Source organism: Trachinotus anak, unplaced genomic scaffold, assembly GCF_046630095.1.
Source record: "Trachinotus anak isolate AG129_WGS33_773 ecotype Australia unplaced genomic scaffold, CSIRO_AGI_Tana_v1 ptg000010l, whole genome shotgun sequence".
NCBI classification, from domain to species: Eukaryota; Metazoa; Chordata; class Actinopteri; order Carangiformes; family Carangidae; genus Trachinotus; species Trachinotus anak.
The window spans coordinates 26,960,825-26,985,601 of NW_027273861.1; the positions used below are offsets into that span (position 1 = coordinate 26,960,825).

The 24,777-nt window shown below is 40.6% G+C and overlaps 1 protein-coding gene across 2 annotated transcripts; it reads left to right on the forward strand.

Moving 5' to 3' along the window:
• Positions 1-854: 854 nt before the first annotated feature.
• Positions 855-23,726, forward strand: pik3ca (phosphatidylinositol-4,5-bisphosphate 3-kinase, catalytic subunit alpha). 2 transcript variants are annotated; one of them, XM_071486502.1, is made up of 26 exons: positions 855-1,201; positions 1,613-1,687; positions 5,732-5,838; positions 5,942-6,110; positions 6,531-6,657; positions 7,110-7,319; positions 7,781-7,875; positions 8,089-8,244; positions 8,909-9,154; positions 9,793-9,878; positions 10,536-10,641; positions 12,992-13,144; positions 13,321-13,455; positions 15,660-15,784; positions 16,431-16,512; positions 17,001-17,165; positions 17,826-17,929; positions 18,070-18,241; positions 19,069-19,175; positions 19,332-19,453; positions 20,340-20,418; positions 20,529-20,699; positions 20,978-21,095; positions 21,352-21,503; positions 22,366-22,528; positions 22,663-23,726. In XM_071486502.1, exons 3-26 carry the CDS (start codon positions 5,783-5,785, stop codon positions 22,768-22,770), a joined length of 3,207 nt encoding a protein of 1,068 aa, XP_071342603.1. In that variant the 5' UTR covers positions 855-1,201; positions 1,613-1,687; positions 5,732-5,782; the 3' UTR covers positions 22,771-23,726. The 2 variants fall into 2 exon arrangements, with proteins under 2 accessions (XP_071342603.1, XP_071342604.1); XM_071486503.1 differs by having other exon boundaries at positions 1,059-1,197; positions 22,663-22,903.
• The last annotated feature ends 1,051 nt before the right edge of the window (positions 23,727-24,777 follow it).

Consider the following 24,777-nt stretch of genomic DNA (forward strand, 5'->3'; position numbering starts at 1 on the left):
TGGGCAAGTGTACCTAGGACGCTGTTATAAAACCAACGGGTGATCACATCAAACGCTGATTCGATTTAGGCTTTTATTGTATGAAAGCTGTTGGTAAATAAAAACAATCGTGGCATTACTTTTTAAAAGCATCTTCACTTTACTTTTAGCGCCTAAAACTTCAGCACAGTACTGTATATAATATGCATATGTTTTAGTTCAGTCACAAACAAGAGGCGTTTTCCCAGCCTTTCCACAATCTGAAATGTTGTGTTTGGTGAAATGCCGTCGTGTTTTGATCCTCAGAGCCACCGTACCTACTGCTGCCACATTAGGAGAGGATGTTTTAAAGGCCAACAGGAAAAGGAAGATGACAGCAAGAAAAACCTACATATGGAGACTTGACAATTGCTTTAACTGTGAATATATCCTTTAAATATCATGTATTTGATTTAATTTAATGTTATTTTGAGCTCTTTATCTACACTCTACACCCTTTATCTGTGGGCTGTGTAAAGTGTGAACTTCCCTCTCTGGAGATCAACAAAGTCTTCTCTTGTCTTCTTATCTGATCAAACTCTGGGCCACTTTGCAAAAGCAAAATATTCTTTGGTAGAGAATCTAATTATCTCTGAACCCTGGTATGATGTGATCTTATTGTGGTTTAAACTAAACTGTGGTGACATCTCATACCACTAATGGTGTCAGGCCTGTGTGTGTGTGTGTGTGTGTGTGTGTGTGTGTGTGTGTGTGTGTGTGTGTGTGTGTGTGTGTGTGTGTGTGTGTGTGTGTGTGTGTGTTGGAGGAAGAGAGGAGGGCCCCAGACAGACAGCGTGGCTGCATTGTCGCAGCACGGCAGCTCGTCCAGTCCGGCAGCGGCAGCAGCAGCAGCAGCCCCGCCGCTCACAACTCCCTCTGGTCGAGCCGCTTCTCGCAGGACATGCGGGGACTGTCTTTATTTTCTGTAACTGTACAACTCGCAAGCTACAAGACGAGGGATTTATCGCCGCGGAATAACGGGGTGCAGTCGCAGGGATCCGGCACAGAAGCCGACAGGCGGCAGATACCAGCCCGCTCTCCCCGGCGCCGGGTGCCACCAACCGGCCGCTGGGAACCGGAGGGGTGGGAAGGCTAGCTAACTGGCATTAGCCGGGGGGGAGAGCCTGTCGTACCAGCATCCTCAAACACACATCGCTGCGTTGACGCCGACTCTAAAGAGTGGGTTAGTATGCTAAATTAATAATATTTAGTAGTAGACGAATGACTTGTGTTTAGATGTTGACAATACATTTTCCAACAAGGGGATGACAGGTTCAGCATTAGCCGTTAGCTAGTGAACAAGAGAGCTAGCAAACGTTAACCATCCCAAACATTAGTCGAAAGGGATGTTTTGACACGGTTTGACTGGTTAACTGATTATCTCTGTTATTTCACTCTTGCATATGAAAAAATGTACCAATTTGCCAAAAGCCTGCGATGCTGTGTAGCTCGCATCTCTGTGCTGTCATCCCCAAACAGCCAACGTTAGCTAGCCCGCTGCTAGCCAGCCTGCATTACTGAGACTGCCACAGATGCAGACGGTGTGTGGTGGTGTTTGTGTTTTAATTTCACCTCCTCCCAACACACATTTCAGGGACAGCGTGAAGATGGATTGAACGATGAAGGGTGGAAGTGGCCCATCGTCAAAATAAGAGAAGTCCTCTCTTAGGTATGCTTCACTAACTCCTCTCCCTCCACCTGCATCCACACAGCTTCTGTTGACTGTCCAGAAAATACTTTTTTTTTTTTTTTTAATCAAATATTATCTTGTTTCTTGTAACTGACAGATACAATTGCAAAGCTACTGTAATTTAATGGAGAAAGCTAGATTGAAAAGTAATCTTGAATCACAAGTGTGTCTCTCAAAACCACATTGTTGTGTAATGTGGTGCGACTGGCCGACCCTCTGTTTACCACAAATACAAAGTGTGATGTAGAGACTGAGCATATGTTTGATCTCACCAGTCAGCCGTTGCTTGCCCACACTAATTGTGCAGTTGTGTTTCAGTATTCAAAGCAAGCCTGTGTCTAGGCCAGTGTTTTCCCACTCCCCACATCCTGTGTTGTGAGGAAGCTTCCTCTTTTGTCCTACAGTGCTTAGCTGCATCCTGATCAGGGTCACAGATCGCAGAACTGCTCAATGGGTGGTTTGTTCTAACTCAGGGTTTTCTGTTTTAGCTTGTTTTTGTACACACTCAGTGCTTCCTTTTTTGTAAATGAAGTTTGCTGTTTTTCTTTCTCTTTGATCATCGATTCTCTGCACTTTTTATCCTCAGTCATAACTCTAAACTTTAACTGGGTGGACAGTTTCCCATCAGTTGGAGGATTAATGTCAGAAGTTGAGAGGGTTTACTAGACTTACTTGCTCTGGACTCCTCGTCCCTCTTTTTAGTCGTCCAACCACTCAGCAACTGGATGCTTATCCTGGATTGTTTTGGCAGCAAGGCAAGCAGAGCTGGCCAGGCATTGTCCTTTTCCTCACCAGCTTCCTCCAGCTCACTAGGGATCCTTTAGGGGATCCCCAACGGCTCCTTGCCTGATAGCCAGATCATTCCCATTTCATGTTGGAGTGCCGGTCATGCTAATCAAAGATATATGCATATTTAAGAGTTTTTATATTTACAAGCTGACTTTAAACAACCCGTGCAGCTGTGTCACTGACTTCTACACTTGTTCTTATTTTTGTGGCCATTTTTCTCTGGACATTATTCTAGTTCTGGCGCAGGAAGATGACTTTCCCATTCTTAATGCTGTCTAAAAAAAGCTCAAAGCGGCTTGGTTATATTTCCATCTGCAGAAATGTCAATGACCATATTGACAGTTCTGTTTGAATTTCTGGAAAAACCTTAGATGTCGACAGTGAGTCTGGCTAAAGCGCCCTAGAGCTAGTGAGGAGATTTAAATCTACCAGCATGTCAGGGGGATGTGCCCGGTGGTGTCCCCCCAGTTAGTAAAACCCCCAAAACATTTCCAAAGTCTGGTGCAGGAGGGCATCCTGCCAGGTGCCTCTACCATTCCACCTGATCCAGGAGCTCGTGGGCAATTTTGTTGGGTACTTAGATTCCTGGTAGATGGAGCTGGAGGATATGAAAGCACTATTAGTACTGTAAATGAGACAAGATATTATGTGGGCTATCGTTTATATTATTGACAGATCTTAAATGTTGTTCTGTCCTGGTCTGAAATGCGGTACAATGGCCGCAACATATTTGAGTGCTCTAGCTGATTAAAATAAACAGTAAAGGCTTCTACCTGCTTGGCCACTACATCCTTATGCTGTTTGCTAATGATTTTTTTCCATTATACAGTAAGTAATAAGTGATGGGTTTTTAAAGCATTTCATTATATTACCTGGGGATGTGTGTGATTAGTCGACTAGATCTTTGTGATGACTAGAAATCCCTCGGTCTCTAACATAATGTCCTGATGGTGGACCATAGGCCACAGGAAGTGCACATTGATGATTACTGTGTTACAGTACTAGTCCAAGTGAGGAAACACCAAAAAAAACACATGCGAGTACAGTGCTTTTTTTTTTAATGGAAATGCTTTGTCCTCTAGATTGTTTACACTGGAGTAGCTTGCACAATTGCAGCCGCTACACTGATGAAGAAGGAGGCCAACAAAACACTGAAGGAATGGTTTTCATTTTAATCAATGTTGAACAATACATTTCTTCTCATTTTGACTGTTTGTGGCTGTAATCTGTCTAAATATTAAATTAAGGCCTAATGTTGTAATTTCCTTAAAGCCCATACAAATGCATAGTTTCCCATCACTGTGTTACAATCTGCAGTTGACTCACTGTGTTGTTTAGTGTTTGTGAGTGTTGGATCTGAGAAATCTGTCTGAAATAGTTGAGTCACTGAAGTCCCCAAAGACCGCTAATTTCCCAGTACTTCTTGACAGAGGGTTGGATGAGCTGATCTTGACTGGTAAAAGTACAGCTACAGCTAGTAAGCACTTATCTTGGCTAATTTTCCTTGAGAAAGTACAGATACAGTATTATACTGGTTATTGGCAGACATTAGGTTAAAACAGTAATACTTGTCTATTAATGATAATGATTAGCTGATCATGAAATTGACATTTTATAAATATCCTTTGTTCACAAGTTGTGCATTATTTAATTAAATGTCAGATTAACCCCAAAATAAAAGTTTTCTATATATTATTTCAGAAAACATGATTGTTTGATTAGGTCGGCATATCATATTTTACCTGTTTTGGACCATTCCAACATGTGGAATGGCTGCAGCAATCGAGGCGCAGTGCACCAGTAACAGGTCCACCAAGCCTGGTGTATGGATATATTTTGCATTTTAGGCGGATCATCAAGGACGTCATAGTCAAACAAATACCAGTGTGCAAATGGTGCCACAGAACATGTCAAACTTACCTAAGACAGAGGTCCAGATCTGTACGCAGAATTCAGGGTGAGTGAGTTTCAGTTGTTAACTTTATATTAACAAAATCTCGGCAAAATGTTCATGTTTATAACATAACATCGGAACAACCCAAAGAAATTAAGGGCATAATACAAAGTTCATCTTTTCATGTGATGGTTCGACCCAACAGACATGATTTGAGGGATAAATTAAAATGTATTTTCTTTCAAAAGGCCACTGGGAAACCAGGAAACTATTTCTACCTTAAGTAAATTGTTCAGTGCAACAGGAGTAGTAAGATAAAGTCATTACTTTGATTTCAGTAGTAAGTTCATGTTTAACAACACAGAGATGTAAAACTCACATTACTTTGCCTCTGGGGACAAGCATGGACACGCATGCAAATCTTTTCATTTTTGAGGACACGCAATGTGGGTCTTTGTGATCAACCAGTTAATGTGGGTCTAAAGTTATGTTTTGATGAGTCACATTTGTACCCAACAAAAGCATGGGTTCTAAGTGTCACCTGTTGGTAAGATACACCTGAGTGACAAATATAAGTGAACCATGTCAGTCTAACACATGCCATAGGTGCTCTGCAGTCAGTCATTGTGCTAAACAGTCTTGCTACTGAGTGGCTGACTGAACATGTTTGTTGTGACTCCGTGGCTGGAGGCATTATGCTGTTGGGTTATCTCTCCATCTGTCCCATTCTCATGAACGCAGTATCTCAGAAACAAACATTCACCTGGAGACAAGGATGATCTGATTTGGTGGGCAAAGGTCATTGTGACCTCACACGACACGCAAGAATTCATACGTTAATTATGACAAAAATCCAAAAGGTCAAAGGTCAACTGCACCGTGATGCCATAATGTTGCACTGCACTTTTCTGGCCATTTTTCAGCGGCATAAATTTTCACTGCATATATTACGAGTCGGGACAGATATTGATTTAAAGTGCAGCTTTACTGGTTGACGGCATACAACTGCAAAGCGTTACTTCTAGTTTGACATAAAAATTAATCCAGAGCAGTTACAGTTACATTGGCAAAATTGCAATTACCTAATTGGGTCACTAGATTTATATATACATTTTATAAATGAAGTTCACACCATGAGTGGTTTCATATGCATTAAAAGTGTTGCACATGCACCTTTGAACAATGTGATGTGTTGATCATTATTTAATTAACATACTGCTCTTCAGTTTTTTTTTTTTTAACCTCAGGTATCACGACTGGGGCTTAAATGAACAGGGCTTTCAGCCTGTGTTTGACACCATCAGGGTCAGAACTTGTTTTTAAGTGTTGTTGTCTTTCAGGTTGTGCTCTGCAGCTTGACTGTGTGACTGAGCTGGGAGACAGAGAAGAAGATGCCTCCCAGGCCGTCCTCAGGGGAGCTATGGGGCATCCACCTGATGCCTCCCAGGTAACACACACTGGATCTATCTGTCTGTTTACTGTGCAGACTGCTAAGTGAAAGAAGTAAGTTCATCATCACCATTGTATGATAATGGTGGGTGTGTGTGCAGGATCCTGGTGGACTGCCTGCTGCCCAATGGGATGATTCTGACCCTGGAGTGTCTCCGTGAGGCCACGCTCATCACCATTAAACATGAGCTGTTCAAGGAGGCCAGGAAATATCCCCTCCATCACCTCCTACAGGAGGAGACATCCTACATCTTTGTCAGTGTTACACAGGTAAGAACTTAAAATCTGAATTTTAGAGTCTGTTATGAAGAGGTGTCCATCTAGTCAGCGGAGTGGCCCAGACAACAGTTTATCTAAGGGAAACAGAAACTGTCAAGGTGGCCCTAGCAGCTTATAAAAAGAAATAAGGGCTCTAAAACTTATCAGATACTGTGCTTGCAACACAGCCAGTGTGTTCCTCTTTGATGAATATTGTGGGGAATCCCTGCCTCTACATTGTTGTGATTGAAGGGCTCTACAAAATTGAACAAATATTAGCTTTTAGAAAGTATTTCTCTGTGCTTAAAAAACACATTATGATTTCCACATTTCTGCAACAACAGGACGACTGTCAGCTTTTACCCCTGATCACCATTTCATGAAAAACATTAAGTGGAATATTGAGCAGGCTCTGTTTTTTCCTGCCTGCAGGAAGCAGAGCGGGAGGAGTTCTACGACGAGACTCGGAGACTGTGTGATCTCCGACTCTTCCAGCCCTTCCTCAAGGTCATTGAACCAGTTGGCAACAGGGAGGAAAAGATCCTCAACAGAGAGATTGGTGAGATATTAAATATAAAATTTTGATTCAGAGCAGCAAAATATTCATAACATTTTCAGTGTGGGATTATTCTTTAATTTGCTAGATACTTTATTTATGGTTAATAGTTGCTGTTTTTTGTTAAATGGAAAAGAAAAAAGAAGCAAAAAAGTTTCCAAATTGTTAATAGTTTAAGAAGCAAGCTAAATAGAAATATTCAACTGGATCTGCTGGGTCTATCCACAAGTTAAAGTTGGAAAAAGCCAACTTGAACTGTCATTAGACTCATTCAAAACTTGACATGATAAGCAGAATCAATGTACTAAAGCTGTGTACCTTTTTGTTTTGTATGTTTTATGAAAAACACTAGATAGAGGAAAACATCATTTTACTTTATCTGTAAATAAACAAATCTAGTCAAGATTCCCTTAAAACACCAAAGACGACACTGACTCTGCTTTCTGTTCTGTCAGGTTTTGCCATTGGGATGCCTGTGTGTGAGTTTGACCTTGTGAAGGACCCTGAGGTTCAGGACTTTAGGAGAAACATCCTGAACGTTTGCAAAGACTCTGTGGAGCTGAGAGATGCCAGTGGGCCACACAGTAGAGCGCTGTATGTTTACCCACCCAATGTAGAGTCCACACAGGAACTTCCCAAACACATCTACAGCAAACTGGACAAAGGTAGGTGGCAGCTTCAGTCTATTTTTTTTTCACTGAATATACCAATATCACAGGATGTTTGTAAAAAGTGGAAGAGGAGTCTTTGGAAATAGAAAGCCTTTTTTGTTGTTGTATCAAGCCTATGATTATTACTTCTGAGAAAAAAGACAAAGAAAGCATTTAAAGAAAACAGGAGGACGTGAGGGGGAAGAAGTGAACAGCTTAGCCTCCCTTCAGTCACTAGTAGCCAGGCTTTACAATGGATAGGAACTATACTAATGAGCATGGCAATCAATGAATTGATTGAAATGGTGCTAGTGTGATTGTGCTATTGTAGTAAAACAATACTTAGAAAAGAAGTACTCAATACATTAGCATCCTGCTGAGAATAATTAATGGTGGGTTTTTGTTTCTTTGTTGAAGCTCGAGTAAAATTTTAATTATTGATCAAATGTCGAACTGTTTTTTGTTTTTTTTTCTAGGTCAGATCATTGTTGTGATTTGGGTGATTGTCTCTCCAAACAATGACAAACAAAAGTACACACTGAAGATCAACCACGACTGTGTACCAGAACAGGTGGGGTGACCATGAATTGAAATAATAAGATCAGTCATGAGAGCCATAGTGTGTGCAACATCTCATTTGTATATTCAAGATGAGAAAATGAAAGGGTCACTGTAGAATTATGTACATCAGCAGCATAAAACAGCATCACCTTTATATTTGGTGCTTTTCACTTTAGAAAGCCAGTAATAAATACTGCTTTGCCGTCCTGTTGTGTCCCTAAAGGTGATTGCAGAGGCCATTCGTAAGAAGACACGCAGCATGCTGCTGTCCCCAGAGCAGCTGAAGATGTGTGTTCAGGAATACCAGGGTAAATACATCCTCAAAGTTTGTGGCTGTGATGAGTACCTGCTGGAAAAGTACCCCATCAGCCAGTATAAGGTAAGAGACATGAGCAAATTTATTATGATTAAGTATCCAATGATTACATTTGTGAAAATGAAGCCCTTAAATGATATAAAAAAGTCTAAATTATAGCTTTCATGGGTATTGAATAGTTTCTCTGTGGTTTCAGTAATTTATCAGAAACAAAAGAAAACTAAACTTTATATTTGATCCTGTCTGAAGACCAGTATGTACAGGAAGCTTAGGTTGGTTGGGTGAAGAATGGGAAAGTGCAGACCAGATGTTCTGACCTAGCTCAATGGCTCAAAGAGAAAGATCACCAGGCATATTTAGAGGGGCATACTTTACAGTGTGAAAAAAACCCTTTAAATTACTGTATGTTCTATGGTGAATCATGTTGTAAAGTCAAGTGTGGGATACCAGCCCAGATTTGTCAACTTCACTGGGTTTCATTAAAACACTGAAACCACTTCTCCATTCACGACGTTATGAGCTCATGCTCAGGAGAAATTCCCTGTGAGCCACATCAAAGCAGAAGATGCACACAGTGTCAGTGTTTCCTCTACAGTGAGCTGCTGGAAAATGACCAGTTGACATCACTGGGTAGACTTACGCACGTTGTAACTCTACCAGTGCCGGGTGGACTTTCGTTCTAACTGTCCTCCTCTGTGTCATTCCCTCTCTCTGTCTGTCCCTCTAGTATATCCGTAGTTGCATCATGCTGGGCAGGATGCCTAACCTGATGCTAATGGCTAAGGACAGCCTGTACACCCAGTTGCCTACAGATAACTTTGTCATGCCGTCATACTCTCGACGTATCTCCACGGCAACATCCTACATGAATGGCGAGGCGGCCGCCAAGTCGCTGTGGACAATCAACGGAACTCTGCGAATACGAATCCTCTGTGCCACCTATGTTAACGTCAATATACGGGACATAGACAAGGTGGGGACTTCCAGTGCTTACAGGGAATATACCAGTGCCTGTGTTAATCAGTCAAATTAAACAACCTCCTAAACAAGATTCTTGACTCCAATACTCTATACTAACACCTCAGTGAACGCTGAGCTCACTGGTGGAGTAAGGAGTTAGGCCAAAATAAGAATGACCTTTCAGTAAAAAAATTAAATGTTTTTTAGTGTATTATGTGCAGACTGATGAATAAAAACAAATCTCTCTGTATGCTAAATGAAATGAAGATTTGTTTTTGAGCAGAACAAAATGACTGTTTTTCCAGTTGTGCACAGTGTCCCACCTTCCAACTCCATCACATCCTGTGGAAACAAACAGTCATTGTCCAAGTCTCATGTGAACATAGACCTTCACCAAGGGAAAGCAGTTCTGGTATCTAACAGTGGTGTGTTGTCTTGAATCATCTTTGTAAATGTAACACATCTTCACAAAACCCCCACACTACATGTCACCTAATTGTAATGATCAATTATCTTTTACAGGTTATCAATCTTCCAGTCTCAAGATCAAAAATTTATCATGATAACCTGTCAGATTTTTTTCATTCTTGCTACTATTTTTTTCCTTAAATTTCCTCTTTGGTCTATTTTGCTTCTCCTCTCTGCTTGTAGATTTATGTGAGGACTGGCATTTACCATGGAGGTGAACAGATGTGTGACAATGTCAACACACAGAGGGTACCCTGCTCCAACCCCAGGTAACTTACCACCCTTCAGGAAAGAAGGGTCTTAGGTCACTACAGCAGCCCTTAATATAATAACAATGACCTTATCTGTAGAGCACTTTCCTGACCAAGAGCATAAACATGAGAAGCTCATAATAAAATAAAATAAATTATGAAATGAAAGTAAAATGTGACAAATCAATGATGGTATCCAATAATAGAAATGAATACTACTTTAATACACTTTTACTGAAATACCCCTTTACATAATCTACACAGCTAATTTATTTTAAGCAACACAGGAGAGTAAATTAACAGTTTAGTGCTGGCTAGTAACACTAAACTGCTCCTGTTAAATTTCTTGTTCCTGTTAAACCCCAGTCTTGGTCCTCATTTAACAGATATGCCGCCCAGACATATACGTGATATACCAGGCTTCACATGAAAACAGTTGTGGTGACACATCTGAAATTTGTTTTGCTTTGTGTGTGAATAAATTTTTATGTTAAAGTCCATGATCAGATCAGCTCAAATCAGTTTTCTGTCAGGAAACATTGGAAGCAGTTTGGTGGGAATAACTCTTCATTTCATGTCCTTTTTTAGTGACAGTACCTTGAGCTGAAGGTCTACACGTGAGATTGTTTTTATCTTGTTATTTATCTTTGTGTGTCCCTCATTATTTCTGTGCAGGTGGAATGAGTGGCTCACCTATGATATGTACATCCCAGACATTCCCCGTGCTGCAAGACTCTGCCTCTCCATCTGCTCTGTCAAGGGCAGGAAGGGAGCAAAAGAGGTAGGATAGAAGGCAGTGAAGGGAAGGACTCCACAGTGCAACTTTACTTCATAACACACAGGAAGTGGACATGCAAAAACAGGAAGTGTCTTTCTAGGCCAGATATGGAATAATTATGGAAAAAAAACCCAAAACTTTGTCTCACAGTTTTGCTGAGGGATCGTATTGGAAATGTAACAGTAAAAAAGTTGAATTAGGTTGTTTGGCTTATTTATGAAAATGTCATTTTGTGATTTAAAACACAAAAAATCTGTAGTAGGGCACGACCAACCAAGTATTAACTCACGTTAACCTAGGGAAACAATACCTGATCATACAAATACAGTAGTTGTATATGCTATAGATATGCAGCAGATAGGCAGCCAGTGGTACAGTTGTCACACCCTAAAGATAGCGGATAGCAGATGACCTTCATGTGTCAAAATCCCGGAGGGACTTATATGTATAGATGCCGTGTGTGTTAGTGTGTTCAGCATGTGCTGGTATTGGCAAATGAACCTGCCCTACTGTGTGTCAGTCTGAGTATATGTGTCCACAGTGAATGGGAGCTGTGGTATCATCTTTGGCTCTGTTTAATTACTAATCAGCCATGGGCACTGTGATGGCAGAAAACATCACCAGAAACACGATCAGCAGAAGGGACTTTTCCATCCATGTCAGGATATGTTTTGCTTGTGTAATCCACACCGAGGGCATGTTGTGAAAGGGGCTAATTGTTCCCTCCCAGACTCATATCAAAGTATTTAACAGCAGACAAACAGAATACTTGGACAGTGCAAAATCAATACATTGAATATAAAACTTTAAAAGGATAATACTTTCTATATATAATCCCGGAATAATTTGAATAATTTGTTATGTTATGTAATTTGTTATGTACCAAGCAATAGCAATGATAAACTCCTGGAGTGTGTCAGTGTTTTTGTGTATTTGGTCTGTTACTTGTAACAGACACCCACACTGATTTTTCTTCCACCCTCTCTGGTGGAAAAGCTGAAGGAGAGAGAGAGGTATGTGTGAGAGTGTGCGAGTGTATCAATGAATGCCAGACATGGATATTGTAACAGACACCTGGGCTGAGTTGCCTCCCCCGCTGCGCCATGCTAGGTTCAGGTTGGGTTAGCGGATGCTCTTTCATGCCCCAACTGAATTAAAGATACATACTTCTCTACGGCAGCCTTTTGTTCCAGCGCTTACTATAAATAGGTGCATTGTGACTGGCTGTCTGTGTGTAACTCTGTCTACCTCACCTTGTTCCATCACTGCCCCTTAGTGAAGACTCACTCCAGGGAGCAAGATGTTATCTTGAGCATTTCCCGAGCCTTTGTGAAGCTTTGGTAGAAGCGGCACAGTTAAAATAAGCAGTTTGAAAAGCTTTATATCTAAAGATGAAACTGTTATACATATTCACAAGCAATAGCCAATATGTTCAGAAATTATATTAACATTAATCAGTACGTAATCTTTTATTCGACTGTACCTTGTTTCAAATTGTAAGACAAACATTCACAGAAAGGCTCAGTTCAGAGTTTGGCTGAATTATATTCTGCCGTGTAAGTGAAGACAATGCAATCATGAATCTACAGGACCATAAAAGACGCGCTCACATTCACTGACATGTTTACCTACTCAACCTGTTAGGGTCATTAACACTGGGTGTTTTAGTTATGCAGTTGGCATCCTATTTAATCTTTTTAAAAACTGTCAAACCCCATTAGAAGTAATTACAACTTGTTAAAAACTGCTTAAACTATAACAAACCAATATAATCTCTTAAAACCCTTCAATATCTTATAAGACCTAATAAAACCCATGTGTGTAGGTTATGAACTGCAAACTAACTAACTGAAGGCAAATAAACAGCATCCATCAAACAGCATGCCTCTGTCTGCCTTAATGAAAACAAAAGAGTTTCAACAGCTTTGATAAGTGCACTAACTCAGAAAAAAAGTTGTGTCTCGACCAGGTAAAAGGCAAGTCTGGCCTGACAGAGCAGATTAAAACCTGTGGATGTGTTGTCTTTGCCTTTACTTGGTGGGACCTTTTTAATTTATGTAAAAACAATGGATTTTGTGTCAATGATTTGACTAATATGCAAATATGGACTTTTTCTCTGATTTAGTGCTTTCGATGTGTCTTTAGTATAAGGAAACCTTAAAGAGACTTAAGACTTTCAACTGTGTGAGTCTCAGAATACATTGGTGTTAAATGCCTCTTTGATTCAAAATGATTCACCGTCTGTGCTTGTGTCTGTCTTTGTTTCCCATGAGATTCTCACATTGAAACTAATTACATCAGCCATCTGAGGGTTTCTCTCTCTGTCTCTCTCTCCCCCTACTTCTCTCTTCAGGAGCACTGTCCATTAGCTTGGGGTAATATCAACTTGTTTGACTACACTCACACGCTAGTGGCCAATAAAATGGCTCTGAACCTCTGGCCTGTCCCCCATGGCCTTGAAGACCTCCTCAACCCCATAGGAGTCACTGGCTCCAACCCCAACAAGGTATTAAAACTCAGGGTCCTGACAGTTTTTAACTTGCACTGTTTCATATGGGGACTGTGCCTAAAATAGGGCATAAGAAAGTGACAGGTTTCCATGTTTCATTTAGAGTTTGACTGTTTTGTGAGTTACTATAATTTACACCGTGTAATAATATTCATTTAATCTCCGTTGTCCAGGAAACGCCATGTTTGGAGCTGGAGTTTGACCACTTTAGTAGTTCAGTCAAATACCCAGATATGAATGCAGTAGAGGATCATGCAAACTGGACCATCTCGAGGGAACTGGGATTTAACTACAACCTCTCTGGACAGGTAATAATCTACCCACCTGCTTCTAACAAGTGGGTTGAAAATATGCAACAACACAGAGTTTATCAGTGAAGGCTTTTAAAAATGTAGATTCTTCATTAAAACCTACACACCTCAATTCCATCATATGGACCAGGGACATGTTTGTTTTCACGCGACTGTTTTAGTAAAGAAATCAGAATAAATGTAGGTTCAATAAGTGATTGGATAAATGTGGTTGATTTTCAGCCTACAGTTCATTATAGAAACTCATTGTTGACGTATACGTTGTTAACTGAGCTGGTCCTTACACTTCTGGTGTGACACAGCAGCGCCACTTTATGTTGCTGTGTTCAGTTATTCATGATGGTGCTGGTGATTCAGTCTCATCAGATTTCTAGATGATGTGTGGCATCATGAGAACCACGGCTTCTGACGTGATAATGAGACATGTGGTTGGAGTTACTCTGCCATGTGAGAGGATGTGAAGAGTGTGAGTCGACGTGTTAAGTTATTCATGATGTGTGCGTCTTATGTAGTGTGAGTGCCCAGCTCAATACGTGGGGTGATAATTATATCATTCTGCTTAATCCTGACCAGAAAATTGTTTGATTAAAATTTACATTAACATCATAATCCAGTCAGAAATCAGACTTGGTTTGTTACGGAGGGTGACTGGGCAGGAAACAGATCAACTTAACCACAGATTTTATGCTTTTATCTTATCAAAGTTAGGGTCAGCAGAGAGAACTTCAGATTCAGAGGATTTCAGGGCTCTGCTCCAGCTCTGTCACAGCTCTGTCACAGCTTTGTCACGGTTTTAATGTCAGCTGGAAGCGATTCAGAAGCAGCCCGTCTGTTATTCTGCAGCCACATTTATAATATAGTTTAGAGTTGTTTTTCTGACAGTTTTTGTGTTTTACAAGCATAAATAGACACTTGCAGCTCATTCAGATGTGGTAACAGATGCCTCTTCCTTGTATTGAATACAACAAACATTCTGTTGGTTTTACAGCTTCTGTCATCACTCATTTTAAATGTCAGTGTAGCCTCAGCACTGCTCCTCTCATTAATATGAATTTTGATTATTTTATCGGATGATGTCGATGATCGTAAAGTTGTGATTTTATCTGCAGCTCAGAAACTTGGCAGACTGCTAGTCAACATTGTATTTAAGCTGTGATCAGATATCTTACTTACTTACTCACAGTGATGGTTAATTCATTTTTTCTCTCTCTCTCTCTCTCTCTCTCTCTCTCTCTCTCTCTCTCTCTCTCTCTCTCTCTCTCTCTCTCTCTCTCTCTCTGTCTCTGTCTCTGTCTCTCTCTCTCTCTGTCTCTGTCTCTGTCTCTGTCTCTGTAACCACAAACTCAGTAACAAATGAAATGCATCACTAAATTCATTCGTTTTAAGCCAACTGGCAGTAAATACAGACATTTAAATACTTTCACAGGGGAGTTTCACATTTCAGAAGCACAAGCTGCTCCTGCGACAGACATGGATCTTTATTTGGACACACAAGATGTCCTGATTTGACTTGAATCATATCTACTATGACGCTTGTGCACAGATTCCTTTATCTGTAACTTGAGTTTGATAACCTTCCCTTCTAGTACTGAGTCTTAATGAATTATGATCGTTAATGTTCTGAACTACATTTGCTGCCTGTAGTGACTGAAAAGGGATCACATCCAGCTTGGCAGACGTTTCTTAGACTACAGTATAAAATACTATAATACAGACTTTTACAAATGATGGATCTAAATTGTATCACATTTTACATGTCTTTACAAGATATGAATACTGGTAACAAATTTTCATCCACTTGTTACAGTAATTAAGGAATTGTGTGAACGAGCTGCCCCTTTGTCTCTGTGCAATTTCATATTTATTAGAATCTCTACAACCATATGTTTAATTGGTAAACTTTAAAATTTCTTCACTGTAATTTTGCACACTCATTTATGTGTTATAAAAAGGTTAGATAATGTGTTGTTTCCAAGATGAATCATACAGCCAGAAAGTCTAAAAGGCAGTGACATGAAAGCAGATAATGATATAAAGTCTATTGGTTGGTAATATAATGACTTACGATTAGAGAGGTTAGCAAATATAACATTTTTATTGTGTTTTACTCTGGTGTAGATTAACATAGAAATCAGGGCTTGGCAAAGAAATTTAATGTTCAAAATTTGAGAATGTATTGTTTTGTTTCTGTTGTGTCTCAGAGCAACCGTGTGGCCAGAGATCACGCCCTGACGGAGAGCGACACCGAGCAGCTGAGACAGCTGAGTAACAGGGACCCTCTGTCAGAAATCACTGAGCAGGAGAAAGACTTCCTCTGGAGACACAGGTAACCTCCCTTCATATAGAATATAACACTATACTAATTAACCATACAACATGTAAAGTACAACTGTATGTGGAGCAATAGATTGCATAGCATTCCACAAGTCTCATATGCAGGTATGTGTAATTCTAGTGTATGTTAGATTTAATTCAAGATTATTTCTGTAGCTTGACAGATGAGATATATTTATGTTTTCTTTTTTATTTCTACTCCCAAACATATGTTTTGTTGTTTTTTTTTGTAACTTATTCTTTATTCAATTTTTCTTTCAACAATTACAGTGTCAGGGCACATCATACATACATGGTTAAACACTCATCCTTATATCAATGTCCTTATTGTTCAGTGGCAATGGTGGTGTCCTCTTCTCGTCCTCTGTAATCAGTCCATTTTTCGCATTTATCCTCAAATTGTGTCTCTTGTAGTCTCAGTTTATGAGTGATTTTCTCCATTACAAAAATCTCTTCTACAGTGCATATCCACTGCTCCTCAGTCGGTGGGTCTACCTTGTACCACATTCTCGTAATTGTTTTTTTACTGGCTGACAGTCACATTTGTTTTAACCTTGTATACAGGATATACAAAGGTAAAAGCAACTGATTAAGACTTGCAACACCCAGTAGTTCTCCCCTTTGTGTTTCTCCACCAGGCACTACTGCATGAACATCCCTGAGATCCTTCCCAAGATCCTTCTTGCTGTCAAATGGAACTCCAGAGATGAAGTAGCACAGGTATGGCCAGGCCATTTCTAACACACTTTGTATCTAAACACTCTTACATACTTAAGCTGTGTCCAATAAACTAAGAAGGAACAGAGTTTAAGAAAGATTTACTCACTTCAGATGTTGCACAAATTACTTTGTTTACTGGATTTTGGAAAATGAAAATGAAAATGAGACTTTTGGTTTTCTGACCAAATGCAAAGCATGTGACAGTAAAGATTAATTCCATAACTGCTTGTATGACCACTCCTGTTAATTTCTTAGGATATTATTTTTAAATATTTTTTGTTTCTCAGCTTGGATGTACTTTACACTTAAGTTAAAAAAAAGAATTACCCTAACACACATTAACTGTGTTCTGAAACCTGCAACAGGGCTGCACAGAATCAAATTTTGCATTTTCGTCATTTGTTAATAAAATGTGTCTGGTTAATTGTAATCCTGTAAATTGTATAAATAAGTATTAATTCATATGCCTTGGTTTGTATGTTTCCTAGATGTACTGTCTGTTAAAAGAGTGGCCATCTATCCGTCCGGAGCAGGCCATGGAGCTGTTGGACTGTAACTATCCAGACCCCATGGTCAGACACTTTGCTGTACGCTGCCTTGACAAATACCTGACTGATGACAAACTGTCCCAGTACCTGATCCAGCTTGTACAGGTGGGTCTGACACAGAGTTGGAGCTACTGAGTTCAAGGAGCTGATTGACAGAAGCACAGGGGGAAAAGGAAGATAGAGAGAGAGAGAGAGTGCTGTGGATGAAGCTAAGCCTCTATGTGAGATGCTTCAATTGTTGATTGTGTGTTATTTCAGGGCTGCAGCTCACTCTGTCATCCCCGAGCACAGTGTAGCCTCCGTGTCTCTAGTTTAACAGCACAGTGCTGGGCAGGTGACAGGTGTGTCCACAGTGTCTGTGCTTTGAAAGACGTTACAGCACAGAAAATAATAATAATAATAGTACAGTTGCTTTTCCCTTGTTCACAGCGTGGGCATGCAGCAGGCACAGTACTGCTACTGGTCCCTTGTCCTCATCTGTGACACAGATGTGTTGGGCATGTTATTATTTTAATGTTTAAATGCAAACTTGGTGAAATGATTATTCCAGGTTGCGTGTTATGACTCTTTGAACATTTGTAGCGGCTTTTAACAATACCATGAATACTGATAACCTTGATCTTTTTGGTCACTATAATCGTAATTTTTTGTTTGGCCCTGTTCCTGTGTCGAAGAATGAGTGTGAAATGACTGATCTGAACCTCATCTCATCTCCTCTTGTTCTTACTTTCCAATCTTCCCATCCTCTCTCTCCTCCTGCTCTAGGTATTAAAATATGAGCAGTATCTTGACAATCCCCTGGCACGCTTCCTCCTCAAAAAGGCCCTGACCAATCAAAGGATAGGACATTTCTTCTTCTGGCATCTCAAGTGAGTCACCACCCACTGCTTTTTCTTAATGTTTATGTACCTTTCTTTCTCTCCGTCTTTCCAGAAAGCTGAAAACTCATCTTGCCTCCCGGCCTCTCACTTTCTGTTCCCCCTCACTTCTCTTGGTGTCCTCTTCACAGGTCAGAAATGCACAATAAGACAGTGAGCCAGAGGTTTGGGCTGCTGCTAGAGGCTTACTGCAGGGCTTGTGGGATGTACCTCAAACACCTGAGCAGGCAGGTAGAGGCCATGGAGAAGCTTATAAACCTCACTGACATCCTTAAACAGGAGAAGAAGGATGAGACACAGAAGGTAAGGAAAGCTGCAACTCACATACAAACTTGTACATGCACAAACACACACAGGAACATATGATTTTCACCGTCCTTTATATCTTAAAAACCGTGGCCCCATATATCATATATGGGACAAATTGTGGTGATATTGGCATTTATCTAGATCATACAAACAAGTGCCTTAATTCTTCTACTTAGTCACCACTCAAACTTTACAAAGTTACAATCTAGGAACCATCAGTGGTTTTGATAGAACCAGCGATATGAGGTTTCAATCTGCTGATGCTGCAGCGCTCCACGGACATTGCGTGGGTTATTTTCTCTGTTTGGTTTCAAACTCCAGCAGACTCCTGCGTGTTTGTTGATGCAACATATCAGTGGGCAGACAGGCTTCTCTTATCTGTATTGCTGTCACTGACAGTATCAAGTAGGGAAGTAACCATGACACTGCACAAAATAACAGGATGTTATTTATTTAAATATGTGTCAAGCCTCATGATGTATAAAATACATATCACTGCTGTGTTGATCAGTTTCCATCCTTCTCCAGTTAATTTACCCTGTCATGAAAGCAAATTTCTCCATGACTGCCCACACATTAAAATGTAATTATTTATAATTATACGTTGTTATATAAAAACAGCCTGAAAAAAATAAACAGATTTAATGTGGTGTCTGTGTTGTGTTACTCATTCAAATGCAGTCATTTTTAGATGATTTCTTTGTGGTGGCGTGTGTATTTGGGTGTGTGTGTGTGTGTGTGTGTGTGTGTGTGTGTGCGCACATTTATGTGCAAATGCACATGTGTGTGTTGTTGTGGTTATGTGTGTGTCTCTTGTGGAGGTCCAGATGCGGTTTCTTGTGGACCAGATGAAGAGACCAGACTACATGGATGCCCTGCAGAACTTCACCTCCCCTCTCAACCCTGCACACCAACTGGGGAACCTGAGGTTAGGTTAGACACAATGGTGAATGAGTTAGTGTGTGTGTGTGTGTGTGTGTGTGTGTGTGTGTGTGTGTGTTTAATGTTGTATATATTCATATGCAAATAGGGTTGTGAAAAAGAGTTTGACATTGTTTAATAACTTGAATACATTTGTGCACAGGTTGGATGAATGCAGGATCATGTCATCAGCAAAGAGGCCGTTGTGGCTGAACTGGGAAAATCCTGACATCATGTCTGAACTCCTCTTTCAAAACAACGAGATTATCTTCAAAAATGGAGACGGTAACACAGACAAACAAACACGCAAAAGCACACATGACCTGATAAACCTCCTTTTGAACCTCCAACCACTCCTGAGCATGCCTACAGTTTTTCTTGCCCTCTTAACAGACCTGTTAGAAATCAGCCCGTAACCACAAACCCAAAATAATATTTTCCTAAGCATACCCACCTAAACACTGAGGAAAGTGGGAATCTTCCGTCTCAGCCTTGACTCTCAAAACATGTCCATTGTTATCATAAGCCTGTTGTGGGAAAATTAAACAGCTTTAAAAAGGCAGAGTAAAGGGTATAAATGACTAAGTGTAGTTGTAAAATTTAATCAAAAGCCATGACAAACAGATGTGTCTTTAACTGTAGGTTTGTCAGTGGTCAGGATTCTCTCTGCTCTGAGATCTTCAGGTAATTTGTTCCAGATGTGAGGAGCATAAAAACTTAAATCAGAATCATAAGTAGACCTGAGGGGTCTGGAAGGTTCATACTGTATAAGAATATCTGAGATGTATTTTGGGCCTGAAACGTTCAGACTTTTAAGGACAATCAGTAATATTTTAAAAGCAGTTATTAAACATAGGGAAAGTGTTTGCTCACTCCTACCCTCTTTGGCCGTTGTGAGAGACTCTGAAAGATTTAGCTGTGTTTGCACAGCACCAGCTGTTCACTTGTCTTGATTTATGCTGTAAGACGATAAAGCAGTGCAGCATATTTCCCAGTTCCTGTCCTAAATACTGACACAAGCTGTAAAGAACTGTGATTAGAGGCTGCAGAGCTTCATGGCTGTCTACTATAATCACACTCACGCGTCCCTATGTTATGCATGTGTCTAATCTGTCGTTATCCCAGGAGCATATTAATTAACATTAACTGTCATTCTGTGTGTGTGTTGTAGACTTGCGCCAGGATATGCTGACGTTGCAGATTATTAAAATCATGGAGAATATTTGGCAGAATCAGGGACTGGACCTAAGGTATTATTATCTCAGCCCATATTTCTCTTGGTCTCTGTACCTTTCTGCTTCAGTTTCTTTCTCACTCGCTCTTTCTTAACCTCCTTAATCTCTTTTGTCTGTGTTTCCAGAATGCTTCCCTATGGCTGTCTGTCATTAGGAGACTGTGTGGGTCTCATTGAGGTGGTTCGCAGCTCCCACACCATCATGCAGATTCAGTGTAAGGGCGGCTTGAAGGGAGCCCTGCAGTTCAACTCAAACACTCTGCATCAGTGGCTCAAGGACAAAAATAAGGGCGAGATGTGAGTTTTTCTCTCCTGATATTATTTTTACACCATCTCTGCATCATTAGTACACAGTTTGACAGTAATGAAACACAGTCCATTAGAATAAACTGTCTGTGGGGCCTAACAGATCATTTAGAGCTGCAGCAAATTTACCTCATTCTGCCTTCAGTTTATATATATATATATCTCTCCATATGTACTGTTTTTAAACATTTACCGGTACTTGTTTTTAATTTCATTTTCAAATGCAACATTAAGGGCGTCGCTGCTTACCTGTGTGTGTGCTCGTGCAGGTACGACATGGCTGTGGATCTGTTTACGAGGTCCTGTGCTGGCTACTGTGTAGCTACATTTATCCTGGGGATAGGAGACAGGCACAACAGCAACATCATGGTCAAAGATGATGGACAGGTAACTTGGATGCACACACACATATGTTACACAATTTTCACACGTGCTGCATATACATGGTTTGCATTATTCTTTTAATTAAGTCTGATTTCCAGTAGCCTTGCACCTGCATGTTCAGTGCCAGTGGTGTCAGTGCCTTGTGTTTTTCTGTGGATATACATTTTATGGATTTGACTTTAGAAGAGGTTTACTTGTAAGAAAGAGGGACTAAACTTTCACTTCCTGTTTTCCTGCTCTTTGTTCTGCTTTCCTTCAGTTGTTTCATATAGATTTTGGCCATTTCCTGGATCATAAGAAGAAGAAATTTGGCTACAAGAGAGAGCGAGTGCCCTTTGTACTGACGCAAGACTTCCTCATTGTCATCAGCAAGGGATCCCAGGAGTGCACAAAGACCAAAGAGTTTGAGAGGTACGGCAGCATCTTACATCTTCTGTTCTCTCGTCATTGTTTCTTTCACCTTCATATTTTATCTGCACCACTCAACTAGTATCAGTCACTCTCTTGGCCAAAGTAATCTGTTCTTGTCCTGTTGTGAGATATGACAGATAGAGACAAAGATTTGCAATAGCTGTGCTTTGCAGGTTTAAAGGATGATATAATTGTCACTAATGTTGTCAAGCTGGAGACCACACACACTGGTTTTTATTTTGGAAATACATGGGAATGGAATTTATTCAGTAGCACAGTTAATTTGTGTTGCCTCACTTCCCTCAGTTGGGCAAGTTTCCCCTGAACTTACCCAAATGACACTCAAAGCATGATAATGTCTGTCAGACTTCTGTGGACTGGTTTTGCGTCACAGGTTACAAAAGACACATTGTGATAGTCTAGCATCCTTCCTGTCTTCAGGTCTGGGCACATTTTACAAAATTTGCAACATGTAACCTGCGATTTGCTACATGAGAAAATTTATGGTTGTTTTCATTTTTTAACCAATACCTGATACTTGCAACCCCTGCATGAGCCTGCCAGAGCTCTGTGGGAAACGTATATGCAGTTTGTCATGACAGTCATTTGTGAACCGTCTGGCTGTCAGTATCTGTGTAAACATCACAGCCCTTAAATCTTCTTCAGTTGGCATCAGACTGGAAGTGAAACAGATGTGCTCAACCGGCTCTGGGAGGGTGTAATTCATCAATATTGAGCGATGTTTAAAATGCCTTTTATCCCTTGTTGATGTGGCTGCACTGCAGCCGCTAAGCAAACTGAATATAACAATGTTCACTATTTGTTCTGTCTTTCTCACACTGTGTTTTCCACGTCCCTCCAGGTTCCAGGAGATGTGTTATAAAGCCTACCTGGCCATCCGGCAGCACGCTAACCTCTTCATCAACCTGTTCTCCATGATGCTGGGCTCTGGCATGCCTGAGCTGCAGTCATTTGATGACATTGCCTACATCAGGAAGACTCTGGCCCTGGAGAAAAGCGAGCAGGTATGCAGGCTTTTCTCTGTGTTCATATCCATTCTGTTCTCATATTATTTAAATATTCTCATGCTGGTTTTTCTGAAGGCAGATTATTTTCATCTACTGATGAATCCCTTGTATTTTTCTTCTGCTATGTGCAGGAGGCGTTGGACTACTTTATGAAACAGATGAATGATGCTCACCATGGAGGATGGACCACTAAGATGGACTGGATATTCCACACAATTAGACAGCATGCACTAAACTGATCTCCTGCACACAAACAAAAAAACACCGGTCCCGCCGTGGAGTACTTTTGTCAGCATTAGTCTTTCAAGGAATTTTAGTTCTGTCACAGCAGACACCACAAACAGCTCACTGACGATGGAAGTTCACAGCTTGATTTTTTTTTTTTAAAACAGCGTTATCGTTTTTATTTAAAAAAAAACTATTCTCTTGGCATCATCATCTGCCTTTTTGTGTGCTCCTGATGATGCTCTCGCACTACCCGCTGCTTGTTACGGGGACTACAAGAGAGTTTCCCTCGTGTCCTGGTGAAGATGTGCCCTACCTGGCTACTATGCTTCCTCTATTTTTTTGCCTGACACAAATAAACTGGGTAACCAAGGAAATTTTACCCACTGATCTGCTGCTTCTGGAGGAAAAACACAAATTGGACAAAAAAGGTGCATCGACAAAGCTGTAAATGTAGCCACAAAGGGAGTTTGCCTTGCTGCCCTTCTGCTGTTGTAGTGCTGCATTGTGGCTCCATCCCTGACAGGAGGCGCTTGGGAAACTTTTTTTGTTTGTTTTGTTTTTATCTTATCACTGCTGAGAGGATAACGGGCACAAGGAACCGTCTCACTTACCTTACATAATACAAGTGTTACTCAAATTTGTTGTATAGATGCAGGATTACTGGAGTAACGGCTTCTATGATGACTACCACTGCACAGTCTTCCACCATCTTTGTGGTGAAGTTGCCCCTCTGAGCTGATTTGTTGTCAGCTTCTCACCTCGTTACCCTTTGTGAGGAAATTTCAAAGCTCAAAAACTGCACTGCGGAAGAGTGTCTGTGTTGTTTTGCACAGCTCTGCAGTCTCACGTGGCCTCAACGAAAACAGCACTCCACTCTTGGGAACATTTGTTGGTGGTGCAGCTTTAGACTCCTGCATAAACTTCAGGGTGATGATGCCTCTCCATCAAAAAAAAAAAAAAAAAAAAAGACAGCACTTAGAAATACCAGAATAATATACAGATTTATTATGACTTTTTAAATTTATTTATGTATTTAGTTTCTTTCAGTTTCTACACAGACAAAACTCAGCCCTCCAGAAATACACCATTGTTTGTGTAAATATATTTGGAGTTTTTTTTTTTGTGTTGACCTGTTTGCAGCTTCTTCTGGCTACCACGAGTGCAACCGCTCCCCCCTGTTTTCACCATTATAGAGTTTTGCTTATATTCATAAGTTAAAACAGCTGATGCCCTTTTTCCTTCAGTCACTTTAAAGTTCAACATCTCATTTGACTGTGTCAGTTGCCCGGTTAGTCTCATTGTGGCTAGTTTGCAGCCCTACCATGAACTAAAAGGATCCATTTGTTTTGGGAAGCAAAATGGCAAAAGTGAAAGTGCCAGTCTCACGTTTTATGAATAATGGGACCTATTTTAAGCCTTGGGCTGTCTGTCTGTCTGTCTGTCTGTCTGTCTGTCTGTCTGTCTGTCTGTCTGTCTGTCTGTCTGTCTGTCTGTCGGTCTGTCGGTCGGTCAGCGAGCAGAGGCCCAGGGGAATGTCACGTCTTCCTGTTGATAAAATGCCTTGGCGTCACAGCACAACACTCCACCACACTGCACACTGCTAAGCCCTACAAACTCTGCCTAAGCAAGTTGTATTAAGCAAACCATGATGGCACTGTCAACATAACAAGCATGGCAGTTTTTAGAAAACGCTAGATTTGACCTCCATCGTGTCTTATTTGTATTTCTAATTGTGTTAGGTCTTTAGCATGTCCCTTATTAGAATGTCTTTAAAATGTTGACTCATGGACAAAGTGCATTTTAACTTGTTAATCACACATTTGTGGGATATTTTTTTTATCCAGAACAACTTTCTCTGAGCCTTTAACCCTGGCAGTATTTGAGCCATGCCTTCTGTTGCCGGGGACTGTAAAAGCCATGCTCTGCACCTTTCTGTTAGAAACTTTTGTTAGCGACGCAGGATTAGCTGATCGTCAGTCACGTCTCATTGGATTAATTTGTGTATACGAGTTTAAGAC